This window comes from Budorcas taxicolor, chromosome 3 (assembly GCF_023091745.1).
Source record: "Budorcas taxicolor isolate Tak-1 chromosome 3, Takin1.1, whole genome shotgun sequence".
Taxonomy (NCBI): domain Eukaryota; kingdom Metazoa; phylum Chordata; class Mammalia; order Artiodactyla; family Bovidae; genus Budorcas; species Budorcas taxicolor.
In genome coordinates, this window is record NC_068912.1 from 30642406 (window position 1) to 30669027 (window position 26622).

A 26622-nucleotide genomic window follows, 5' to 3' on the forward strand; every position below is an offset into this window, starting at 1 on the left:
CAGAAAGATAAACCCACGTGGCTTATATACGAAACACACTGTTTGCTTTCACTTGATATTTATTGGAGGAAGTGGGCAGTCCTCTTTTTCAGGCATAAAGAGAGCTTACAGTGGCTTCTGTCCATTAGGGTGGCTGTTCCCTCAGGAATAAACTGCTCTGTGTCTGAATCACATATGACCATTAGTGATTGTTTCATGGTAAGCTGTGGGTCCTTCATCAACTCAAACATGCTTTTCCCCACTGTAGCATCTAAAACCAGATACTGCGCCTAAATTAATTACTCCACAATCCATTTTAATAAAGGTTCTTCAGGGTATTCCTTGGTCTTCAGTAAGCTGGTATTACTGATCCACAAAAGCAAATGTCTTCTTCACACTATACTCCCTGATTTCAGTAGTTTCTTGGTTTTCCTCTCCTCCCACCCTGGCTACATTCTTGGTGACCAGAGGTCTAAGAGGTACTTTCTGCTGTCCTTGCATAATTTTTTCCTTGGTGGGCAGCTTTGTGCCAATGACCAAAGCTCTGCTTAGTGAAATCTGACCTTGGTCCAACATCACGGTCTGACTCAGGACTCGCTTTTGATTTCAATTTTAGCTCTTACTCATTATATTACAAGGAGAAGGCAATGGCGACCCACTCCAGTACTCTTGCCTGGAAAACCCCATGGACAGAGGAGCCTGGCAGGCTGCAGTCCATGGGGTCTCAAAGAGTCGGACATGACTGAATGACTTCACTTTCATGCATTGGAGAAAGTGAAAGTGAAATCGCTCAGTCGTGTCCAACTGTTTGCGACCCCATGGACTGTAGCCTATCAGGCTCTTCCATCTATGGGATTTTCCAGGCAAGAGTGCTGGAGTGGATTGCCATTTCCTTCTCCAGGGGATCCTCCCAACCCTGGAATCGAACCCAGGTCTCCCGCATTGCAGGCAGACGCTTTACCGTCTGAGCCACCAGGGAAGCCCACTGCTTCACCACATTGGAGAAGGAAATGGCAACCCACTCCAGTGTTCTTGCCTGGAGAATCCCAGGGACGGAGGAGCCTTGTAGGCTGCTGTCTACGGGGTCACACAGAGTCGGACACGACTGAAGCAACTTAGCAGCAGCAGCAGCATTATATTACATTATTTCAATGTCAGCTATTATAATTTGGTTATCACAATAACCAAGAGATTAAACATTTCACCTTCTTCTTGTTAGTTTCCATGTCCTTATGCATCCAGTAGACCAACATGCTGGGAATTGGATCCATCTCTAAATTCCATTGGTAACTTTCACCGTTAGTAACTGAGAGCAGCAAAGCTGCTGCTCCATACCATGGGTGACCACATGCTCTCCCAGGAATCAAAGGTTCTGCATCCCCTGCCTTTTATCCTTTCTCTTCCCAAACCATGTTTCCATGAGCCAGGTCCATTCTAGCAAGTCTCAGTCCTGTGATACCAAATGTCCAGGAAAAACTCCCTGTGCTAAAAGAAAAAATAATCAATGACACTTGTTAAAACCTGGTAAGAAAGACTTTATTCAAGGTGATGCAGGTTATCTCTCTGAGTACAGGGGCTAAAATGATGAAATTCTGCAGTGGGGGAAGAAACTGAGCTCAACTCCAAATAACTGCATGGGCTAATACAACTTCATAGCCATGAAGCAGAGTGGACAGACAAGGTCAGTGGATGGAAAACCGGAAACAAGGGTAAGGGGAGGCTCTGGCTAAACAGACCTAAGTAGATTCTTGCTGAAGACGATCCATGGTGATCAGACATCATCTGAGAGGTGGTAGAAGATGAGAAACCAGATCACAGGTCAAGGGTGATCAGATATCAGGGGTTTATTGCTAAACTGACTTAGCAGGATTCTTGCTACAACTGCATTTTACAAGGAAGTATACAGATGAGCCTAGTAGAAGGTGGTTCAGGAGTCCAATTAAAATTTAGTCAAAGAATCTTTGTCAGGCCCCTTTCTGTTCAAGGAAAGGAAAAACATAAGTCTATTTTCTCATTCAGTGGTCTTTTGCTCATTAAGGACCAGGGTAAACCTTCTGTGGAGACTTGGCTTTCGTGGATATTTGCTCAATGGTGCCAGCAGTCAAGCATTTAATAATGGCAGTTTCTATGAAAATAAAAGAGAAACCAAAATTAATAGCTAGAGACCCAGTTTCTCAACCCAGACGCAGCCGGTTGGCATTCTTAGATTTGAGCTTGAAGCATCTCCTAATGGTAGAGTGAGGATGGCTTCTTCACCTGAAGAAGCGTCCTGGTTTGCAGTCTGAATGTCTCTGGTGATGGCACTAAGTGTTCAGCAGGCACAGAGGTTGCCCATATGCAAGGTGTCACGGTCTTTTCTTTCAAGTTTATACCAAGTCATCCAGCTTCATCTTGCACAGTTTCAGGAAAAGGGCAATTGTAGTTCTCAGGGATGCCACGTCAGGAGGGTAGGAGAAAAACTGGAAACATCAGTTTGGAGCGTCATAGCCAGATATCAGAGGAAACCAGAATTGAGAATGTGGTAAGGACTGGCCAACGTGCCAGACAGAATTCACAAGACTGCACTACAGTTTTACAGTGAAACAAAAAACTTTCTCTCTACAGTCAACCTTTTAATTCTTGCTTACAAATTCTGATCTCATTAGATTTGTCCCGATTATTTACATAACTGCAGCAGGAATAGTGACTGACCATATAAGTAGGCCATATAAGAAACTTGCTGAAAGAAAACTCAGATTAGGCTTTTAAAAGCCTCTTGAGGCTAGGAAGACAGTTCAGGAAGTAGCCACCAGACTTCATCTCCCACTCCTTAAGATTCAGGTGAATTTTGCTTTTCTTGGGGTCCCCAAGATATCCTAAGGGTCCTGAGCCGGCCCAGAAGCAACTTTCCTTACTCATCTATGAGGTTGGGAACCTTATCAGCCAGATACCAGGCCAGTTTTCCCAAGAATACTGGTCCATGAACTCAACCTTGGTAGCTTAAACCAGATTCCATACACAGTTCACTCTTAAATATAATATTTCAACCAAAGCCATGGTAATATATCAATCATTTCCAAGTTGGATCCTGTTACAAGAGCATATTATTGAACTTATTCAAATTACTACATTGTCATGAAAATAAGAATACTAGCTAAAAGTTTCTGAATTCTGGAGGAACCAGGTAGGGAGAAAAAGTAACCGTTTCTTCTTTGTTCACAAAGGTATTACTGTTGTAAGCTATACATAACACAACAGAAAAGAAAAAGGTTATTTAAATTTGAAGAAAAAAACATTAAAGAACCAGCATTGCTTCAAATAAAGAGTGATAAAAAATTATAACCATTCTCATTAGTTTATCAGTCTGATGTAATGAATTCTTATTCGACTTGATCTTGGGTTAACAGTGTTATCAATTCCTCAGCTTCATTACTTCTGGAAATTCTCAGTCTTGTGGCATGGCCTTCCTGATGCATTCTTGCCTGTGGCTGACTGTTTATACTTTCAGAAAAGGAGAGTAAAACAACAACTTGTTCATGAATGAAAAAAGACTTTAAATGGCTATGATTAAAGTTCTGATGAAGAGTTCATTTGATAAGGAAAATTATTTATCTCTGTGGCATACAATACTTCAACCTAATAACCAGACAACAAGGCTGTTTCATATCTCTATGAACTTCGTAACTTTTCTGAAACATAAATATTAGTAACTTATGTCCATACATGTATAACCTAAGGTTTGTCCTCATTTATTTACTATGCTTCTCATGTAATTTAAAATATCAAATAAACCTAATTAGTTTAACATATCCTTTTACAAGGTGAGAGACATAACCTTTGAGATTTTCCAGGGACCCTCTGGAAAGTCTCAAAGTTAGTTTGAAATCAAACAGATTCCATTCAGAATTTGATTTTGTGAGGTTAAAAATATCAAAAAGTTTTAAAAATCTGACTACGATCACAGGTCATTGTGAAACAATACTTAGTTATCCATTTAAACAAAGTAGGAAAAGATTTCAAAGCCAAATACAGAAAGTCACAGTTGCTTAAAAAAAAAATCGCTCTTCTAATAAGAGAAAACTCAATTTTTTACAGTAATCAAAGATCTGAAAAAGACAACATGAAATACAGGAAATTATTTTGGTAAGATACAAAATCTTTGTTTCCTACAAAGATTACTTAGAAGGCAAAGGCACAGGAAGGACTTTCCTGGTGGTCCAATGGTTAGGAATCCACTTACAGGGGACAAGCATTCTATCCCTGGTCCAGGAAGACCCCACATGCCCCTGGGCAACTAAGCCCATGCACCACAACTACTGAGCCGATCTTAAAAGGGGCAGATCAATAACCCAATAAAACTCTGGGATTCTAGTTTTGCACCAGGAATTTGTACTTACGTAATTGCTCATTCATCTCTAAGCCAATTTGAACAGACCTAGATTTTATAAATTTGGTAATATCATCTAGAAATAGAAAAATTCACGTATCTACAACATACATACAGACCTACATAAACATACACACAGATTCTAAGAGATCTCAGTTTTCACAGGAAAATTTTAGTCATAAGTTAGTAAACACAGAAATATAAACTCACTGGTTTACATAAAATAATAACCTCTTGTACTTTCACTGTATTTTTATGTGAGCTGTGTTTATGGCAAATGGGACAAGTTAAGGTTATCTGTTTACTGATTTTGTACAGACCACTTCCCTTGCCCTGATATATAATCATATGGAGACTATGGACCAAATTTTTTAGGTGTTGACTGAGGAGATATCAAGAGACTTATCTGGATGTCTCCAAAGCCCATTCAACTGGTGAAAACATCCAGAGTATTTCCAATTAGTCTTTTCCTTTTTCAGTTGTTTTTGGGGGTCCCTAAGTTCCCTTATAGTCTCCAGTGGAGAGCAGGTGATCCAAAGTTCAAGTGACTATAAAGATGGAGGTGGAAAAAGGTTTGGCAGGGTGGACACAGGGATGAAGGATGAAGGGATTTTGAGGGAGACATATCCCAGGTGGCGCTAGTGGTAAAGAACCTGCCTGCCAATGCAGGAGATGTAAGAGACATGACATGGTTTCAATCTCTGGGTGAGAAGAGCCTCTGGAGAAGGGAACGGCAATCCACTCTAGTACTCTTGTCTGGAGAACCCCAAGGACAGACGAGCCTGGCGGGCTACAGTCTCTGGGATTGCAAAGAGTCGGACACAACTGAAGTGACTTAGCACGCACACATGTACCATAGGATTCAAGAGAACTGGAAGGAAGATTAAAGGCGGTGAGAGCAAAGGAGGAGCAGAAGCAAAGAGAAAGGAGAGGGCTTAGAGGAGCCAGTGTAGAAAGATCTCAAGTTTCCCAAAGAAGTCAGTGAAATTCCACATTATCCTCAATAAAAGCATGCCAACAAGAATGGATGCAGACAGAGTCAGCAGGGATTCAAGAAGGGGGTTTGGGCCATCTGATAAGTTCTCATGGAAGAAGTAGGACCCAAGAGAGAGAGACAGCCAGGGGGAAAGATTTCCAGTGTCAGGAGTCAAGGAATAATCCCCACTCAGGAAAAACAGAGCCAGGAAGAAGAGATTTCCAGGCCAGTTAGTACAGTTCAAACAAAGAAGCCTAGGACTCTAACTGAGATTTCTTACAAACACAGAACCTGGGACTCTAACCCAGCCTGTGTTTATCTAGCACTCTCTCCCATTTTCTGGAGCATACAGTTGACCTCTGAACAAGATGAAGGTTAGAGGCACCAACCATCTGCAAAGTTAAAAATCCACAGGTAACTTGTAATTGCCTTCCAAACATGAGGTTTCTCTGTATTCAAGGTTCTGCATCTGTGGATTCAACCAACCATGGACCATGTAGTACTGGAGTATTTATTTACAGTTCAAATCCATGTTGTTCAAGGTCAACTGTACTCAGACTCTTAAAAATCTAAATCTGTCCTTACCAGCTTCCACAGATGTTTGTCCGGTGCAATGGTTCAGGAGTCGGACTCACCAATGGATCCCCGATCAACCAGTCAGGAGTGAAGATAAAGACTTCAAAGGTATGCACTTAGGGTCCTGGGTGAGAGGTCCGGGGGTCCAATGATGAATCTGATCCTATCCCGAGTTGTGGCACCACAAACTGTTAAAAGGAAAAAAATATTCAATGATACTTGTTAAAGCATGGTAAGGAAGACTTTGGGGGATGAGGCTTTCTCCATATAGGAACCACTGCAAAGAAGTTTTGAAGTTTGGGAAAAGAGATTGGGCTTAACTTTGAATACTCCATGAATAAGAGAAAACTCACAGCTAAGGAGCAAAGTAGGGTTGGTGAATAGAAAATTACTAAGAGTAAACATCAGGGTAAGGGGGTTTTTAACTAAATACCCAACAGGATTCTTGCTGAAGACAGGCCAGGGTAATCAAATATCACCTGGAGGGTGGTATAGGTGGAGGAATCTGATCAGATATTGAGGATGGGGGATTCCCACTACACTGACTCAGTAGAGATACTGCTAAAACTACATTTTACAAGAATGTGCAGAAGTGGTCCAAGATAAGGTTCAGGAGCCTGACTAAAGTTTCGTCAAGCAATAAATTTTTGTCACTGGTTTTTTCCTTTACTCACACATACAGTACTTCTGACACCAGATGTGTGCTTTTTCCCCCCAACAACCACCCAATCCTTCACCAGCTGGATATTCTGCAATTCGATTCTGACACTAACTGGTATTACTGCAGACCTCACTGCTTCAGGGCTCAGTCCCACAAGACGGCCTCCCACTTCAGACACTAATCACAAGTCCCCACGTTGCCTGCAACTTCTGTCAACCTGGTATAAATTGGAGGTTCCCAAGACCCACCTCTTTGGATTCAACCACCTGCTAAAGCAGCTCACAGAACTCAGGAAAACACGTCCTTACATTTACTGGTTTACTATTTAATAAAAAATGCGATAAAGGACACAGATGAAGACATACAGAGGGTGAGATCCAGAAGGGTCCAGTGCAGGAGCTTCTGTCTGTCTCCATGGAGTTGTGATGCACCACCCTCACAGCATACCACCCAGATGTGTTCATCATATAAGTCCTAAAGTATGGAGTTCAGAGAGCTACTAAGTTGGATGCACCACCCTCACAGCATACCACCCAGTAGATGTAGTTGTGTTGTTTCCTTAGACCACATTTATTTCAATTACAGCTAAATGAAGTTGCGTTGTTTTTAAACCTGCACCAACTTAGTAGCTCTCTGAACTCCATACTTTAGGACTTATATGAAGGCTTCATCACACAGGCACGATCAAATACTACCTCAATCTCTAGCCCCTCTCCTCTTTCAGGAGGATGGGGAGGGGAGATGGGGCTGAAAGTTCCAAGCTTCTAATCACGGCTCAGTCTTTCTGGTGACCAGCCCCCATCCTGAAGCCATCCTGGAGACAACCAAAAGTCACTTCATTTGGTCAAAAGACACTCCTATCACCCAGAAAATTCTAAGAGATGTATGAGCTCTGTGTCAGGAATCAGGGTCAAAGGCCAAACACAAAAATGAAAGGCGCTCCTAGTTCTCCTATCACTTTGGAAATTACAAGGGTTTCAGGGGCTCTGTGTCAGTAACTGGGGGCCGTTTATATTAAGTCAGTAAATCACGTTCAACTCTTCGTGAATCTATGGACTGTAGCCCGCCAGGTCCTCTGTCCATGGGATTTTCGCAGCAAAAATACTGGAGTGGTCCTTCCCAACCCAGGGATCGAACCTGCATCCCCTGCATTGGCAGGTGGATTCTTTACCAGTAAGCCACCTGGGAAGCCTGTAACTGGGGACAGATACACATTTTAGAACCCAGGATTAATGAATTTTGTCTACCAACTTTCTGATGACTACAAGTTAGAGCATTTGAGTTTGAATCATTAATAATTTAAAGCACTGCATGTGTTTGAAAGATTCAAAAATACATAAACCCACGTGCACTGGTGGTTTCATAGCTGAAAGCAACTGATTTTTTAAAAAATGTTACTCAGTTTTAACAGCACAATCCCATCTTTTAATATCCTAAGAGTTCTTTTGCTAATGTAAGACTTCCATCCAGTTACATTTCTTCAAGAAAATTGCTCTCCAAGGCATTTCACTTCAACTGAAAATGTCAATTTCACTAGAGGACACTTAAAATTTTTGAATTTTATTTGGCTTTGGGCAATTTGTCTTCATTACACAAAAATCAAGCCTTGACACAAAATAAATGTATCCAACATGAAACTATTTCTAATTATTGTTTATCTACCAATGGATGAGCTTGAAAAGTAGGCCACATTTATTTCAATTACAGCTAAATGAAGTTGTGTTGTTTTTAAACCTGCACCAGATTTAGTCTGTCATAATCAGATAGCTGTTTCAAGAATTTCTTAGGAAAAGGTACTTGTTGCATTACTAAGATATTATGTTAGGTTTAATTCAGACTATGTTGCACATTGATATAAATTTTTACCTTTTATCTGTGTCAACAGAATCAGAATTAGTTAAAGGTGTCACTATCATAAAACAACAGAAAACACTGTATTCCACTGCAGATCTATGACAACATTTGGTTGTCAAAATTAATTTCCTCAAGGAATTTACGAGGTAGCTTTCTTTCCTAACATAACCTATTTACAAATGTATAAATGCTTTAACCACTGCAAAGAGAGACATTCTGTTTGTATTCCATTTCTTTATTGTTTTTTAATTAAAAGATAATTGTTTAGAGAATTTTGTTGTTTTCTGTCAAACAACCAGCAGCCCCTCGAGCTATTTTTAGCCACACCTCGAGCTATTTTTCATGTATGTGACAAGACTTTTTTCAGAGATGACTCTATTAGAAGTCTGTCAATTAATAAATACATTGTTCAGTTAGTGGCAGGAAAATAACTGTATGTTAGTGGTTAAGAAGATCCATAATTGCAGCATTTAATATCTACTGTTGTTCCTAATGCCATCAGGCTGACTCAGACTAATGAACTCTCCAGGTGCCACTGTCTAACACAGGCCTGTCAAGATGAGCACTCAGCAGTGGTCTCCAGAAGAATTCATCCAACCATTGTACTTGCTTCTTATACATAAACAAAGAGTACTGATTTTTAGGTTATTTGCCACAAGGAAATGCACATCACTTAATTCTGTCAAGGATAAGCCTTCTTCTTTACAATGACTCTTAAAGTAGAACAAAAATGCTATTTATAAAAATGCTTGTTCAAGGTAGTACTGGATGTAGTAACACATGAAGTTTTAACCCAGTGAAATATCAAAAACAGCACAAAACCTGCCAAAACGTGAACGGCAGCCAAAAAAGAGTAGATAAGCCTTTACGATAAGGATATAAAACCACATACCTGGGGATCATTCAAGCTGATGTATCGGATGATGCAGCCCAAAGTGGCCAAGGAGCCCCAACCATTCAGAGCCAATGCCGGTGCCCAGAACCAGTGAGCCCTTAACAACATCCCCGCCCCAACTCCTCCCAGCCCAGGAATCACATACTCCCTGGTCCCAAGAATTTTAACTGTGGTTTTCATACAAGTCTCCAGAACCTTAACACCAGGATTTCAGGCTCCCACCATCCTCCCCAAAAGTTCACAACATCGCAATGGCATTTCCCTTCAGAACTTGGGCTCCCGGCCGCACCCCCCGGCCAGGCATCTCTCTCCTGCCCCTCTGGGAGCTGGAGCACCCACCCACTCTCCAGGCTTTCCTTTGGTCCCCGCCTAGCAACTCTACTCACAGGCTGACGGCATCGGGGGGCAGCGAGGTCGACAGCGCCCTCCAGCTGGGCGCTGGTAGTTTCCTGCGACTGCAGTCCAGCAGCGGGATGCGGCAGGAACAGGGCACGGGGCAGAGGCCTGCACGGGCGGCTGGCAGCAGCAGCACCACTGCCTGAGCGAGGAAGAGCAGCCGGGAAAGCAATCTCGACCCACACTCCAGCAGCGGCTCCTCCCGAACGCCTTGGGGCGCCGGCGCCATTTTTCCCTACTCCCCACCCCCCCGGCCTGGACCCAGCGGAGAACAGCAGCCAGCCAGGAAAAGCAGCTCGGCAGAGACGTCTGGCGGCTGCGCGACCACCCAGAGAAACGGCTGTCGCCTGTACCCTCTAAAGGCAGGCGAGGGGCGGATACACCGCGGTAGCGGGGGCGGCGGCCGAGGACACAGAACACAGGCCCTGTGGTCAACGCTGCTTCGCCCCGCCCCACGACGCAACGTCTTCACGCACAGGAGCCAACCAATCGGTGCCACAAGACGAGGCGCGTCGGGGCGGGACTCCACGAGGGGAGGTGTCGGAGACAGCTGGCTCCTTAAGGAGGACTTTAAGGTGTCCAGAGTTTAGGGGCGGCCCCTGGAGTTCCACTGCCGTTTCTCCGCTGGAGGGCGCAGTGGCTCCTTAGGAGGGAGTGAGGGCAGAAGCGCTGAAGTCTGAAGTCCTGATTTGTGATGTATCCACTATGGTACTAGAAAAGGATCTTTAATCGTCTCTGGGCATCAAGTAAGGGGAATGGCAGAAGAAGCGCCTCCCGAGTGGCAAACACTAAGGGGGTGCGGGAGCTTTCATGAGCCCATTGGGCTCCAGAACCAAGCTTGGGCCTCCTCTGCAAGTCCTGCTCGTCTATGGCTGCTGCAAATGCAAGGCAACTCCCAGTCTCCTAAAAGGAAGCTCCATCGCTTGGTGGACTCTTAAGCTCTTCAGAGCAGACAACCTATTTATTCATCTGTGTACCTCCAGCTTCTGTTCTGTCTTGGAGTTCAATAAATGTTGATGGGGCCACACTTGCAAGGCATGTATTTAAGGAAAATACTCCTCTTTCCTCTGATTCAGAGAATGCTGTTGTGTATTTACACTCACTTTCACAGAAGCAAGCAGAACATATAGATAGAGACTGTTGAACTGTCAACAAAGAAAAGGCTTGGGTGTGGAGGAATTTTTTTATTCTAAAGCAAAGGCTGTGGAAAATGTAACAAGAACAGTGACGTCTGGCCACCTTGTTAGTGTGAATTCATATGACCAAGGCACAGTAAGGCCAAACAACCTGAAATGTGAGACTTTGGAGAAGAGAAAGGTTTATTGCAGAGTCGTGCAGAGAGACTGGTGGCTCAGGCACATAAAAAAATCCCCCAGCTCCTGAAGGGTTTTAGTAAATAAGTAAGTGTTAGTCGCTCAGTCGTGCCCATCTCTTTGCGACCCCATGGACTGCAGCCCACCAGGATCCTGTGTCCATGACATTTTCCAGGCAAGGATACTGGAGAAGCCATTTCCTTCTCCAGGGGATCTTCCCGACCCAGGGATCGAACCCAGGTCTCCTATACTGCAGGCAGATTCTTTACTGACTGACAAAATGGCCAAGTGAGGGAAGGGGTCACAGAGTTTGTGATTAACTCAGGCACAGTTCTCTGATTTTTGACAGTGAGGTAACAGGGTGGTGTCACCGGGGTTAACTTTATCACTCCTTCAACTCCAGGAGGCCTGGGGCTATGTGCTCCAGGTCATCAAGTAGTTAATATCTTCCATTTGGTGGTGGCTTTTCACATTGAGGAGATACCCCACATTTGAGGAGATAACCCACATCTAAGGGCAAAGGAGAAGCCCCAGCAAGATGGTAGGAGGGATGAAATCACGTTTAGAATCAAACCCCATACCCACCAGAGACACTCAGAGGGTTCAAACAAACCTTGGGCACACCAGGACCCAGATAACCCACAGAGACTGAGCCAGAAGTATGTTTGAGTGTCTCCTACAAAGGTATCAGTCAGCAGCGGCCTGCTGCAGGGGCAGGAGCTCTGGGTGCAGCAGATCTGGGTATGGCATAAGCCCTTTTGGAGGAGGTTGCCATTAACCCCACCATAGAGCCACCAGAGCTTACACAGGACTGGGCACTGGGCACTGGGCACTCTTGGAGGGCACAGACAGAACCTTGTGTGCACTAGGACCCAGGAGAAAGGAGCAGTGACCCCCACAAGAGACTGACCCAGACTTGCCCATGAGTGTCCAGGAGTCTCCAGCAGAGGTGTGGGTTGATGGAGGCCTGCTGCAGGGTTGGGGGCACTGCGTGTAGCAGTGTTGCATGGGACCTTTTGAAAGAGGTTGCCATTATCTTCATTATCTCCACCATAGTTTGGCCTCAGGTCAAATAACAGGGAGGGAACATAGCCCCATCCTTCAACAGAAAATTGGATTAAAGATTTACTGAGAATGGCCCTGCTCATCAGAAAAAAAAACCAGTTTCCCCCTCAATCAGTCTCTCCCATCAGAAAGCTTCCATAAGCCTCTTATCCTTATCCATCAGAGGGCAGACAGAATGAAAACTGCAATCACAGAAAACTAACCAAACTGATCACATGGACCATAGCCTTGTCTAACTCAGTGAAACTATGAGCATGCCATGTAGGGCCACCCAAGATGGACGGGTCATGGCGGAGAGTTCTGACAAAACGCGGTCCACTGGAGAAGGGACTGGCAAATCATTTCAGTATTCTTGCCTTGAGAATCCCACCAACAGCATGAAAAGGCAAAAAGACAGGACCCTGAAAGATGAACTCCCAGATTGATAGATGCCCAATATGCTATGGGAGATCAGTGGAGAAATAACTCCAGAAAGAATGAAAAGACTGAGCCAAAGCAAAAACAACACCCAATTGTGGATGTGACTGGTGATGGAAGGAAAGTCCGATGCTATGAAGAACAATTTTGCATAGGAACCTGGAATGTTAGATCCATTAATCAAGGCAAATTGGAAGTGGTCCAACAGGAGATGGCAAAAATGAACATCGGCATTTTAGGAATCAGAGAACCAAAATGGACTGGAATGGGTGAATTTAACTCAGAGGACCACTATATCTACTACTGTGGGCAAGAATCCCTTAGAAGAAATGGAATAGCCATCATAGTCAATAAAAGAGTCCAAAATGCAGTATGGTTGCAATCTTAAAAACGACAGAATGATTTCTGTTCGTTTCCAAGGCAAACCATACAATATCACAATAATCCAAGTCTATGCCCCGACCAGTAATGCTGAAGAAGCTAAAGTTAAACGGTTCTATGAAGACCTACAAAAGCTCCTAGAACTAACACCTAAAAAAGATGTCCTTTTCATTATAGGGGACTGGAATGCAGAAGTAGGAAGTCAAGAAATACCTGGAGTAACAGGCTAATTTGGCCTTGGAGTACAGAATGAAGCAGAGCAAAGTCTAATAGACTTTTGGCAAGAGAACGCACTGGTCATAGCAAACACCCTCTTCCAACAACACAAGAGAAGACTCTACACATGGGCATCACCAGATGGTCAATACTGAAATCAGATTGATTACATTCTTTGCAGCCAAAGATGGAGAAGCTCTATACAGTCAGCAAAAACAAGACCAGGAGCTGACTGTGGCTCAGATCATGAACTCCTTATTGCCAAATTCAGACTTAATTGAAAAAAGTAGGGAAATCCAATAGACCATTCAGGTATGATCTAAATCAAATCCCTTACAATGCGAGTGACAAACAGATTCAAGGGATTAGATCTGATAGACAGAGTGCCTAAAGAACTATGGACAGGGGTTTGTGACACTGTACAGGAGACAGGGATCAAGATCATCCCCAAGAAAAAGAAATGCAAAAAGGCAAAATGGTTCTCTGAGGAGGCCTTACAAATAGCTGAGAAAGAGAAGTGAAAGGCAAAGGAGAAAAAGATATACCCATATGAATGCAGAGTTCCAAAGAATAGCAAGGAGAGATAAGAAAGCTTTCCTCAGTGATCAATGCAAAGAAATAGAAGAAAACAATAGAATGGGAAAGACTAGAGATCTCTTCAAGAAAATTAGAGATACCAAGGGAAGTTTTCATGCAAATATGGGTACAATAAAGGACAGAAATGGTATGAACCTCACAGAAGCAGAAGATATTAAGAAGAGGTGGCAAGAATACACAGAAGAACTATACAAAAAAGATCTTCATGACCCAGATAATCATGATGGTGTGATCACTCACCTAGAGCCAGACACTTTGGAATGTGAAGTCAAGTGGGCCTTAGGAAGTATCACTATGTACAAAGCTGGGGGGGTGATGGAATTCCAGTTGAGCTATTTCAAATCCTGAAAGATGATGCTGTGAAAGTGCTGCACTTAGTATGCCAGAAAATTTGGAAAAGTCAGCAGTGGCCACAGGACTGGAAAAGGTCAGTTTTCATTCCAATCCCAAAGAAAGGCAATGCCAAAGAATGTTCAAACTACTGCACAGTTGCACTCATCTCACACGCTAGCAAAGTAATGCTCAAAATTCTCCAAGCCAGGCTTCAACAGTACGTGAACTGTGAACTTCCAGATGTTCAAGCTGGATTTAGAAAGGGCAGAGGAACCAGAGATCAAATTGTCAACATATGCTGAATCATCAAAAAAGCAAGATAGTTCCAGAAAAACAACTACTTCTGCTTTATTGACTAGGCCAAAGCCTTTCACTGTGTGGATCACAACAAACTGGAAAATTCTTAAAGAGATGGGAATACTACGCCACCTGACCTGCCTCCTGAGTAATCTGTATGCAGGTCAAGCAGCAACAGTTAGAAATGGACATGGAACAACTGACTAGATCCAAATCGGGAAAGGAGTACAGCAAGGCTGTATATTGTCACCCTGCTTATTTAACTTATACGTGGAGTACACCATGAGAAATGCTGGACTAGATGAAGCACAAGCTGAAATCAAGACTGCCGGGAGAAATATCAATAACCTCAAATATGCAGATGACACCACCCTTATGGCAGAAAGAGAAGAACTAAAGAGCCTCTTGATGAAAGTGAAAGAGGAGAGTGAAAAAGTTGGCTTAAAACTCAGCATTCAGAAAACTTAAAATCATGGCATCTGGTCCCATCACTTCATGGCAAATAGATGGGGAAAGAGTGGAAACAGTGACAGACTTTACTTTGGGGGGCTCCAAGATCACTGCAGATGGTGACTGCAGCCATGAAATTAAAAGACGCTTGGTGGTTGGAAGGAAAGTTATGACCAACCTAGACAGCATATTCAAAAGCAAAGACATTACTTTGCCAACAAAGGTCTATCTAGTCAAAGCTATGGTTTTTCCAGTAGTCATGAATGGATGTGAAAGTTGGACTATAAAGAAAGCTCAGTGCCGAAGAACTGATGCGTTTGAAGACTCTTGAGAGTCCCTTAGACAGCAAGGAGATCCAACCAGTCCATCCTAAAAGAAATCAGTCTTGAATATTCATTGGAATGACTGATGCTGAAGCTGAAACTCCAATATTTTGGCCACCTGATGTGAAGAACTGACTCATTTGAAAAACCTTGATGCTGGGAAAGATTGAAGGCAGGAAGAGAAGGGAATGACAGAGGATGAGATGGTTGGATGGCATCACTGACTCGATGGATATGAGTTTGAGTAGACTCTGGGAGTTGGTGATGGACAGGGAAGCCTGACATGCTGCAGTCCATGGGGTTGCAAAGAGTTGGACATGACTGAGTGAGTGAACTGAACTGAACTGAACTTTCACATATGTAAAACAACTCAGGAAATGTGCATCAAAAATAATGTTATCTTGGTACCTCAGAGAGGAGCTAAAGCAGAAGATATGAGCGAAGGCCTCATAGGGTCCTGCTTGATTACAGCCTTATATTCATTCAGCCATATATTGTACCCAATATTATAAATAGATGTTAAGAATAATAGTGATAGTCCACTTACATTTAGTGCTTTTATGCTCTTCAAGGAACATTTGCATCAGTTACATGGTCTGATCTCTCAACTACTATGAAATTGGCAAGATAGTTACTACTGTTGAGGAAACAAGCCCAGAGAGATTAAACTAACCTAGCCAGAAACAGAGGCAAGCTGGCATGACTGTGGGTTTTCTGACTTGTAAATTAAAAACCTGAGCGGATTAAAACGAATGATAATGCCTAGGTCATAGAGTTGTCCTAGAAAGTAATAAAAATCAATCTTCCCATGGCAGGTTTAGAGTCACAATTATGGTTTTAAGGACCTTTTTCTGTTTCTTAATATTGAAATATTTCTTGGACTCAAGGACATATCCAATGCTCCAATCCAAACTAAACTTAAAAAACCAAGACAGCAGAGTGAAACTTGCTCTTAGCCTCACTTCCCTGCTGTTGAGAATGCTTAACAACCTCACCTAAGAAACTGGGCCTAGAAAAGAGTCCCACAAAACAAAATGAAACAAAACAATGAGGCGTCTTAGTACCACTATGCATTATAGTGTCAAAGCTTCCCATGGACCCTTTAGATGTACTAAAGGGCTCTCTATCCAGGGTCTTTTCCAATAAGTGGTGCAGATCACACCCACAAGGTGTCCCTCCCAGCTCTTAATTTCTTCTGCACACTATTTTTTCCATTTTGATAGCACTTATATATACCTTATATATCTTTCTACTCCCATATGGACTAGCACAGATACTGCCACATCATAAACATTCAATAAATGTTTGATAAATGACTAGATGATGAGATTACACTCTACTTAATAAAGTTATCTAAACATTTTCCTGGGGCTTCCCTGAGGGCTCAAGTAAAGAATCCACCTGCCAATGCTGAGGACATGGGTTCGATCTCTGATGCGGGACAACTAAGCCCAGTGCCTCCTGAAGCATGCATGCCTAGAGCCCATGCTCCACAAGAGAAATCACTACAATGAGCAGCCTGTGCGCCACAACTAGAGAGCAGCCCCAGCTCACACAACTGGAGAAGGCCTGAGCACAGCAGCAAAGACCCAGCACAACCATAAGTAAATTAAATAAATAAATTTTTAAGAAATAAAATAAAATTTCCCTTTTGAAACTTTTTTAGTACAAAAAGAATCCAAATAAAGAGAATCACAGTATAACCTCCCATGTAGCATAATAGACTTAGCAAATGCATGTTTTTAATGAATAGTTCAGTGATTCGCTTCTCATTAAAAATGGAATAAAGAGCTTTGTATTCATTGCTCTAGAAGTATCTAATTAATCCTTGGGTGCCAAAATACCTGGGCAGAGTTTTTAGAGTTCAATGTGATCTCTAAGCAGAGATAACTCAGTTCCAGACTCCTAAATAAAACAGGCTGGGATTCTTTGGTAGTCCAGTGGCTAAGACTCTGAGCTTCCAATGCAGGAGGCCCACGTTTAACCCCTGGTCAGGAAACTAGATCCCACATGCCATGACTAAAGATCCCATTTGCCGCAACTAAGACCTGGCACAGCCAAATAAATAAATATTTTAAAAAAGAAAAATAAAACTGCTTACTTTGGATACCTTGTCCCACCCCATTAAAATTTAGCTGCCCCATCTTCCATATCTATCTCCCATTACATCTCCCCTTGTCTCTATTTCAGTACAGAGATATATGTACTGAAATAACTATAAGGCTTTTCTTCTTTGACACACACACATATATACTAGTATATGATATATGATATAGGGCACATATACCCTATAAGATACATGTAAATAGCTACTATATGAGGTATATCATCTATGTGTGCTAAGTCACTTCAGTCATGTCCAACTTTTTGTGACACTATGGGCTGTAGCTCACCAGGCTCCTCTGTCCGTAGGTTTCTCTAGGCAAGAATACTGGAGTGGGTTGCCATGCCCTCTTCCAGGGGATCTTCCCCAGCCAGGGATCAAACCTGTGTCTCTTGTGTCTCCTCTATTGGCAGGCAGGTTCTTTACCACTAGTGCCATCTTGGAAGCCTGAGGTATATCATACATGTGTATAAAATGTAATATTCCAGACATATTCATTATAAAAACTCTTCACCAGCTTGGAATATGTGAACCTCCTTAAAGTGATAAAAGGCATTTACCAAAAAGCAACAACAAACGTCATACTTAATAGTGAAACATTAAAAAATATTTATTTTACATTAGAATCAAGATAAGGATGCCTATCACTGTTTCTATACAACAGTGTACTAGAGGTTGTAACAAGTGCAGAAAGAGGTCCTATCAGATACAAGCAAAAATATTAAAAGTGGAAGGATTTTTAAATTGAACTATAGCTGATTTACAATAATATACGTTAGTTTCAGGTGTTCAACATAGTGATTCAATATTTTTATAGATTACTTAAAGTTATTACAGGAACTTCCCTGGTGGTCCAGGGGTTGGGAATCCACCTGCCAATGCAGGGGACATAGATTCAGTCCTTGGGAAGATTCCACATACCACTGGCAACTAAGCCTGTATGCCACAGCTATTGAGTAGGCATGCTGCAACTGCTAAGTCGCTTCAGTCGTGTCTGACTCTGTGCAACCCCATAGACGGCAGCCCACCAGGCTCCCCCATCCCTGGGATTCTCCAGGCAAGAACACCAGAGTGGGTTGCCATTTCCTTCTCCAGTGCATGAAAGTGAAAAGTGAAAGTGAAGTCGCTCAGTCGTGTCTGACTCTTTGCGACCCCATGGGCTGTAGCCTACCAGGCTCCTCTGTCCATGGGATTTTCCAGGCAAGAGTACTGGAGTGGGGTGCCATCGCCTTCTCCAATGCTGCAACTACTGAAGCCCAAAGCCCACACACAGCAATAGAGGCCCAGCACAGCCAAAAATAAATGAATACTTTTTAGAGTTATTACAAAATAATGGTTCTATTTCCCTGTGTTGTACAATATGTCCTTGCTGCTTATCATTTTACACAGCTTCCCTCATAGCTCAATTGGTAAAGAATCTGCCTACAATGCGGACACCCAGGTTCGGTTCCTGGGTCGGGAAGATCCCTTGGAGAAGGAAATGACAACCCTCCCTAGTATTCTTGCCTGGAGAATCCCATGGACAGAGAAGCCTGGCAGGCCACAGTCCATGGGGCCGCAAGAGTTGGACACGACTTAGCAACTAAACAACACCAACAACAAATCCCATATGCCTATCTTGTCCCTCCCGCTTCCCTCCTCCCAATGGTAACAACCAGTTTGTTCTCTGTATCTGCAGGTTTGTTTCCTTCTGTTATATTCTTTAGTTGGTTAATTTTTTAGATTCTACACACAAGTGATAACATAGAATATTTGTCTTTCTCTCTGACTTATTTCACTAACCATAATACTCTCTAGTTCCATCCACCTTGTTGCAAATGGCAGAATTTCATTCTTTTTTATGTCTAAATAATATCCCATTGTATGGATATACCACTTCTGTATCTATTCATCTGTTGGTTGGCACTTCAGTAACCTCCATATCTTAGTAATTGTAAATAATGCTGCAGTGAATATTGCAGGGCAGGTATCTTTTCAAATTAGTGTTTTGTGGGTAGTTTTTTTTTTTTTTTTTTTGGATAGATACCCAGGAGTAGAATTGCTAGTTCATAGGGTAGCTCTACTTTTAGTGTTTTGAGGAACCTCCATACTGTTTTCCATAGTGCTCGCACCAATTTACATTCTCACCAACAGTGTACATTCCCTTTTCTCCACATCCTTGCCAACATTTGCTATTTGTGGTCTTTTTGATGATGGCCATTCTGACAGGTGTGAAGTGATCTCATTATGGGTTTGATCTGCATATCTCTGATGATTGTCAATGTTGAGCATCTTTCCATGTGCCTGTTGGCCATCTGCATGCCTTCTTTGGGTAAATGTCTACTCTGATCTTCAGCCCATTTCTTTATTGGATTGTTTGTGGTTTTTTGGTATTGAGATGTATGAGCTGTTTATATATTTTGGATATTAACCCCCGGTAGTCACATCATTTGCAAATATTTTATCCAATTCAGTAGGTTTTCTTTTCATTTTGTCAATGGTTTACTTTGCTGTGCAAATGCTTACATTAGGTCATTAGTCCTTTTATTTCTGAGTTTATTTTTGTATATGGCATAAGGAAATTTTCTAATCTCATTCTTTTACAGGCAACTGTCCAGTTTTCCCAGCACCACTTATTGAAGAGACTGTCTTTTCTCCATTGTATATGCTTGCCTCCTTTGTCATAGATTAATTGACCGTAAGGGCATGGGTTTATTTCTGGCTCTCTATTCTGCTCCTTTGATCTATGCATCCCTTTTTTTGTGTGCCAGTATAAAGACATAAGGATTTTAAAAGAAGAAACAAATTACCCTTACTCACAGAGGATAAGAATGTCTGAAGAAAAAAATCCAAAAAAATCTTCAGGTAATCTATTGGAACCAGCAAAAAATTCCAACAAAGTTGTGCCTACAAGATCAAAATACTAAAATAAATATTGTTCTAATAAGTCAGCAATAATAAAATACAATTTTCAAAAGATAGCACTTGTAATAGCAATAAAAATGAAAAGATTCTTAGGATAAGCTGAGAGATACCTAGATCACACAGAGAAGTGCAAGAGAATACATACGTAGCAAATATTATAAACATATTGAAAACCATTTTAAAAAGACCTAAGCAGATGGAGAGTTTTTTTCTTATGCATTTACACTGAAAGAATGGTTATTATAAAGATGTCAATTCCCCCAGGTCAGTTTGTAGATTTAATACAGTCTCTTCAAAATTCCCAAATGTACATGGTATTGCAAGGAGAAAATAATAATGAAAAAAGTCTTGTATATATGCACTTGCTTTACCAGATTTCAAAATAGGTTTTAAAGTAGTAGTGATTAAAAAGTGTAGTATTGGGTGGGAATTCCCTGGTGGTCCAGTGGGTAGGACTCCACACTTCCACTGCTGTGGGCATGAGTTTGAACCCTGTTTGGAGAACTAAGATCCAGCATGCCTTGCAGCAAGACCAAAAAAAAAGGGTAGAGTTAATTCAAATTGACACATGCACCTCAGTATTCATAGAAGCACCATTTACAACTGTTAAGATACAGAAGTAACCTAAGTGTCCATCAACAGACAAATGGATGAAGAAGATGTGGTGTCTGTATACAATGCAATAGTACTCAGCCATTAAAAGGGAGTGAAACTTTGCCATTTGAACCGACATGGATGGACTTGTTATGCTAGGTGAAGTAAGTCAGACAGAGAAAGACAAATTCTGTATAATATCACTTACATGTGGAATCTAACAAGTAAAACATATTAGTGAATACAACAAAAAGAAACAGACTCACAGATATAGAAAACGAACTAGTGGTTACCAGTGGGGAGAGTGAAGGGGAGAGGGACAAAGTAGAGACAGGGGATTAAGATGTAAGATGTCATGGAAAAACCTGAACAAAATTTCTGGCTAACCTAATACAAAAATCAATTCAAGACCTAAAAATGAAAAGCAAAGTCAAGACTCTTTTAGAAGAGAGTAGTAAAGACTATCTTTTTCACTTGAGTACAAAATTATATCTTAAAATGAAAAAAAAATTCATGAATACAAGAACAGTAAATTTTAATACATTATAGTAAATTTGAATTTACAAAAGACACCCCAAAAAGATTTTTACAACATTTTAACTTCTGCATGTGGGCCACCTGAGAGGGAAGTGAAACTTCATGAAAGACCCTTTTTATATTCCCATAGTCTTGCAAACAGTCCTACTTACATTTCTGTTTTAATTTAGTCACCTTTCTGCATTGTAATTTTTTTTTCAAGTTATACACAAACATATAGCTTCAGTTCTTGCATTTCAGCAAGTATCAGCATCACATGAAGGGCTTGTTAATGCTCAAATCCGAGAGTTTCTGATTCAGTAGGTGTGAGTTGACACTTGAGAATTTCCTTTTCTAACAAGTTCCTGGGTGATGCTGAAGTAACTGGTCCATGGGCCACACTTTGAGACCTACAGTAAAGTCTGTCTTACACAGTACATGTGTTTTTGTGGTTGTGGGGAATTAGGAGACAAAGCAGTGAACGAAAGTGTGGCACTCTCCACCTTCACCTTAGGCGGAGGCCAGCATGGAAGCTCATAATTCTAGGTGGCGAACAGGAGTGCTGACAGGGCAGCAGGTAGGAGCCAAGTGTCAGGGGAATGAGTTTGACTTGAATTCCCTTTTCCCTAAATATATGCCCGAACAGGTAGGTATGATATAACTGGTTGAGAAAGTAACTTGGCTGACTTCCCATCAAACCATGCCCCCTCCCCATGAGCCCCTACGCACCCCCCCCCCCACTGTCTCCACTTCCCCATCCTCAGAATAAACTCTAGTTTCACACCCTGACGGTAGGAGGGAGGGAGCTGAAAATGCTGACTCCATTGTGTACCCAACAAACCAACTGTCCCTGGGCTGCTGGAACTTCTGAGCTAAGCTGTTAGTCCATTTTCTTGTTTTCAGCTAGTGGGGCCACTCCCCAGGTCTGCTCCTTTATCCTTCCCGGGTCGGGAGGGAACCCACTCCCACTCTGGATGAGGCACTGCGTGTGCCTGCTAAGTCACTCAGTCGTGTCCAACTCTTTGCAACCCCTGGCAAACTGTAGCCCGCCAGGCTCCTCCATGGTGATTCTCCGGGCCAGAATATTGGAGTGGGTTGCCATGCCCTCCTCCAGGGGACCAGAGGATCTTCCAGACCCAAAGACTGAACCCGAGTCTCGTACCTCTCCTGTATTGGCAGGCGGCTCTTTAGCACTAGCGCCACCTGGGAAGCCTGGGTGAGGCATTAGTGACGGTTTAACGGGTCCTTGGGAACCTGGGGGTTTGCATATTCTCAGCAATCAGCAAGAGCAGTCGTGCGTATCTGGGCCCTCCAGCTTGACTCTGCTCACCAGCCTTCCAGGCCTGGAATGCACCCACAAACTCTTCAGCTGACTAAAAGCCCAGGGAACGCGTGTGTGTGTGTGTGTGCACGTGTGTGTGCGTGCGTGTGTGTGTGTGTGTGTGTGTGTGTGTGGCGGGGTTTGTGTGAGAAAGTGCGCGTGCGTGTGCACGTGCCCAGGGGGCAGCCGAAGGCCAGTGCCCAGAAGAAAGCTAAAGGCTTCCGGCTCGTCATTATCTCCAGGCCAGAACCTTCCAGTCCCTGAATGGGACTCTTCCAAACAGTCAGACTCTCTCTGTATAATGAAGTGCTCCCTGATTATCCTGATGATGTACCAAAAGACTAGGGCCCAGGATGATCCATCTGCTGCCAACTCTGATTCCTTGTTCAACTCCCCCTTGGAAATGAGGATGTCCCTGCAGCTCCCCTTCTGCCTGTCTTCCCCAGTTTGATGCGCATCCCTAGAGGACCCTGCTCCTGGGGGGGTTGAACTGAAAGGACAATGACAACAACAATTTATTAATTGGACTAATGAGAGGCTTAGGCAGGGAGAGAAAGAGAAGCTGGAAGAGTAAGAAGGAAGGTGGTAAAGACAGGAACATCTACAGCACAGGCGTTCGGGACAAGATTTCAAACTGGAACCAGCAACTCACTTTCTACGTACCTGGGGAGTGCGCAGGCAGGGATTTGAAGGATGGCTTTACAAGCCTTACACTTTTTATAGGGAACATGGTCATTTTCATCAGCAAGTTGTACCATCCAATGTCCTAAAAGCCTGTGCTCTGGGCACTTTATTGCTTGCTTGTTTGTTATTAATATTTATGTGGCTGTGTCGAGTCTCAGTTGCTGTACACAGGATCTTCCCTCTTCCTTGTGGCATATGGGATCTTTAGTTGCAGCATGTGAACTCTTAGTTGTGGTGGGTGGGACGTAGTTCTCTGTCTAGGAAATCGGACCTGAGTCCCCTGCATTGGGGACACGGGGTCTTAGCCACTGGACCACCAGAGAAGTCCCTGCTTAATTGTTTTAGGAAAATTATTTCAGTTAATATTCCCAAGAGCCATATGAGATGGGAATTCCTTACATTCATTTTTCCCCTGGAGAAGGAAATGGCAACCCACTCCAGTATTCTTACCTGGAAAATTCCATGGACAGAGGAGCCTGGCGGGCTGCAGTCCGTGGGGTTGCAAAAAGTCGGACACGATTGAGTGACTGAGCACACACCTCAGGTAGGTGGAGAACAGTTTTCGTTGCCTCCCTTAATCTCTCTTTGCTCCAAGCTCCTGCAGACATCTTACCTAAAAGAAGGCTAGCTGCAGAAATGGTGAGATGTCATTATTGTCTAGTAGAAACTACAGTTTGACATAGAAGATAAGGATAGCCATGAGCTTTAGTCTGTGGAGCTGAAGCCTAACCAAGCAAGCCTAGGGGATAAATTTCCAGGACCTGGAGCTAGAAGCTTATATTGGATGCAACTGCAAGGGTCCCTTCAGGACAAGCTAAATCCGGCTCACTGCCCTCTCCAGGCAGAGGTTTGAGGGAGTTGCTAACAGCATGAAGTTTTCCTCAACATTTTAAGATCTAAAAAAAAAAAATGTTTTGCTGTCCACGAGGCTGACAGGATAATCTGCACTGGTAGCTGTGTCCTTCCTGTTTGTCCTTCTGAAGCAGTTCCAGCTGACCAGCCACTGGGAACCTGCTGCTTAAGCAGCTGGGAATGGACTGCAAAAACAACAGGAGGAGGGCCTGGCAGGCAGGGGTCAGTGCCCTCCCGGGACTGAGGGCCTTGCCTTGCTGATAGGAGCCAAGGAATAGAGACAGGGGAGCGCAGCTGATATGTGCATGTCTAGCTGCCTTCTGCTCTGGGCTTCTTCTTCTTTTTTTTTTGCAAAAGATAAGAAATGCTTCAAGTCAAGTTCAAATCATATGGAAGAATATAAAGTATAAATTGAAACTCCTCTTCCCAGATCTCCCACTCACAACTGCTATTTGCTGTCTATCTTTTCATATCTTTTTCTGCCAAATCTTGGCATACCTATGAGCTTACATTTTTAATTTTTTATTATCTAATATAAAATGGGAGGGATATGTTGACCTTCAACTTGATAACAAGCTTTCCAAAATTCAATACCAATTCGCCCTCCTACCAAGAGTGTATAAAAGGGTATATTTCCTCCCATCCTAGCCAACAGTGACTTATTTTGTAGTGAAAAAAAGTGCTAGTATGTAAACTGTAAAAATATCTCTCCTGGGACTTCCCTGGAGGTCCAGAGGTTAAGACTTCAAGCTTCCACTGCAGAGAACTTGGGTTCCATCCCTGGTCAGGGAACTAAGATCCCACATGCTGCATTGTTCAGCCAAAAGTAAAAACAAAACCAAAAAAACCTCTCCTACTTTTTTCCTTTCCTTCTGTCCTTTCACCTGTGCTGTGCTGTAGTAAGTCTCTTCAGTCGTGTCCGACTCTTTGCGACCCCATAGACCCACTAGGCTCTTCTGTGTAGGAGTGAGTTGCCATGCCTTCCTCCAGGGGATCTTCCCAACCCAGGAGTTGACCCGAGCCAGTCTCTCTTATGTCTCCTGCATTAGCAGGCAGGTTCTTTACCACTAGCACCATCTGGGAAACCTGTCCTTTCACCTGCTTTCTCTTAAATTCACAACCTCTGACCCATGCACACTACAGAATTCCAAAGGTTCGTCAGCCAATGAAAAAACAAAGGGAGAGGGATTTTATGGCTCATCAACTGGCAGACACAGAGATGCAATCCTCTGTAAAAGGTGATGTCAACCCATCACCTATATTAACTAGAGTTCAAATGTACAGCTCTTTGACCAACAACAAAAAAAAATGTATGTTCAAGACTTCTTGCTAAGTTTGGGATCTCATTTGATCATCAGATAATCATGCAGTTTAAAAAAGCAAGCGTTATTTCCCTATTTTAGAGATGATAAAAAGGAGACTAACAAATCTGGGCAATGTGCCTAAGGTCACAGTGCTAGTCAAAACACTGCTAAATCAGCATTCTCCCTCTTATGCGACATCCACAATTTTTGTATTTGTGTAAATAAAATATAGGGGTGTCTGTGTATGAACAATAAGTGCACAAAGTGTAATTTGTGAGCACATATTTTGATCACACCCTGTTTTATACCAACAGACATACACTAGGTATAATCTCTACGTGTATAATACTGATACAATGTTTATAAAATGTAGTAGATTTTATATATATTGTGTTCAGGAAACACTAAGAGGTGGTTTAAAAATAAAACCCCACCTAAATGTCGCCTGGCAGGCCCTGGCAAATTCCTAACAAAAGTATGTCAAGGACTACAGTGTGGCAAAAATAACACTGCTGTATGTTACACGCGTCAGTTGTTAAGAGAATAAAGCCTAAGCGCTCTCATTACAACAAAAATTTTTTTCCTATTTCTTTAATTTTGCACCTATAGGAGATAAAGAATGTTCACTAAACTTCTTGTGATAATCACTTCATGATATATATAAATCAAATCCTTATGCTATAACCTTAAACTTATACAGTGCAATATGTCAATTATATCTCAATAAAACTGGGAGAAAAAAAGTATGTCAGAGACTAAAAAGAGTTGAGAAAGGAACTCTAAATAAGATCGCTTACAGTCACAATTCTGGAACAAACGATGTGTAACAGGGGGTAAGTGAATGGAATTTTGGAATCAGATCATCTGGAGTCAAGTCCTAACTTAACCACATGCTAAATGCATGACCTTGGACTACCAAGTGCAGTTCTCTGGGCCTCAGGTTCTTCATCTGTGATAAAGAGATAAAATTCTCTATCTCATAGGATTGTTATTGAGAGGATGAAATGAGATAATACAATGAAATAGCTTATAAGTCTTATAAAGAACATATAAGTCTCAGGAAGCGTACTTATTATTAATTCTTATATGTTTGCCTATATTCTTCTTATTATATTCAACATAGTTCAGCTGTACAAAGAACTAAGCTTATGACGGAAGAAGTGGGAATAACGAAGATTAGCATAATGATTCTCTATTGCTGCCCTGGCTGCTCACTAAAATAATCATCTAGTAAGCTGAAAACAAACT

General features: G+C 42.4%; 1 protein-coding gene across 1 annotated transcript in view; it reads right to left on the reverse strand.

Moving 5' to 3' along the window:
• The window catches only part of LRIG2 (leucine rich repeats and immunoglobulin like domains 2), a 58529-nt gene extending 48389 nt beyond the window's left edge, over nucleotides 1–10140 (reverse strand). The window contains exon 1 of the mRNA XM_052637113.1: nucleotides 9694–10140. Within this exon, the coding sequence (XP_052493073.1) occupies nucleotides 9694–9932 (239 nt within the window). The 5' untranslated portion in view covers nucleotides 9933–10140. The remainder of the gene's footprint in view (nucleotides 1–9693) is intronic.
• Nucleotides 10141–26622: the final 16482 nt, after the last annotated feature.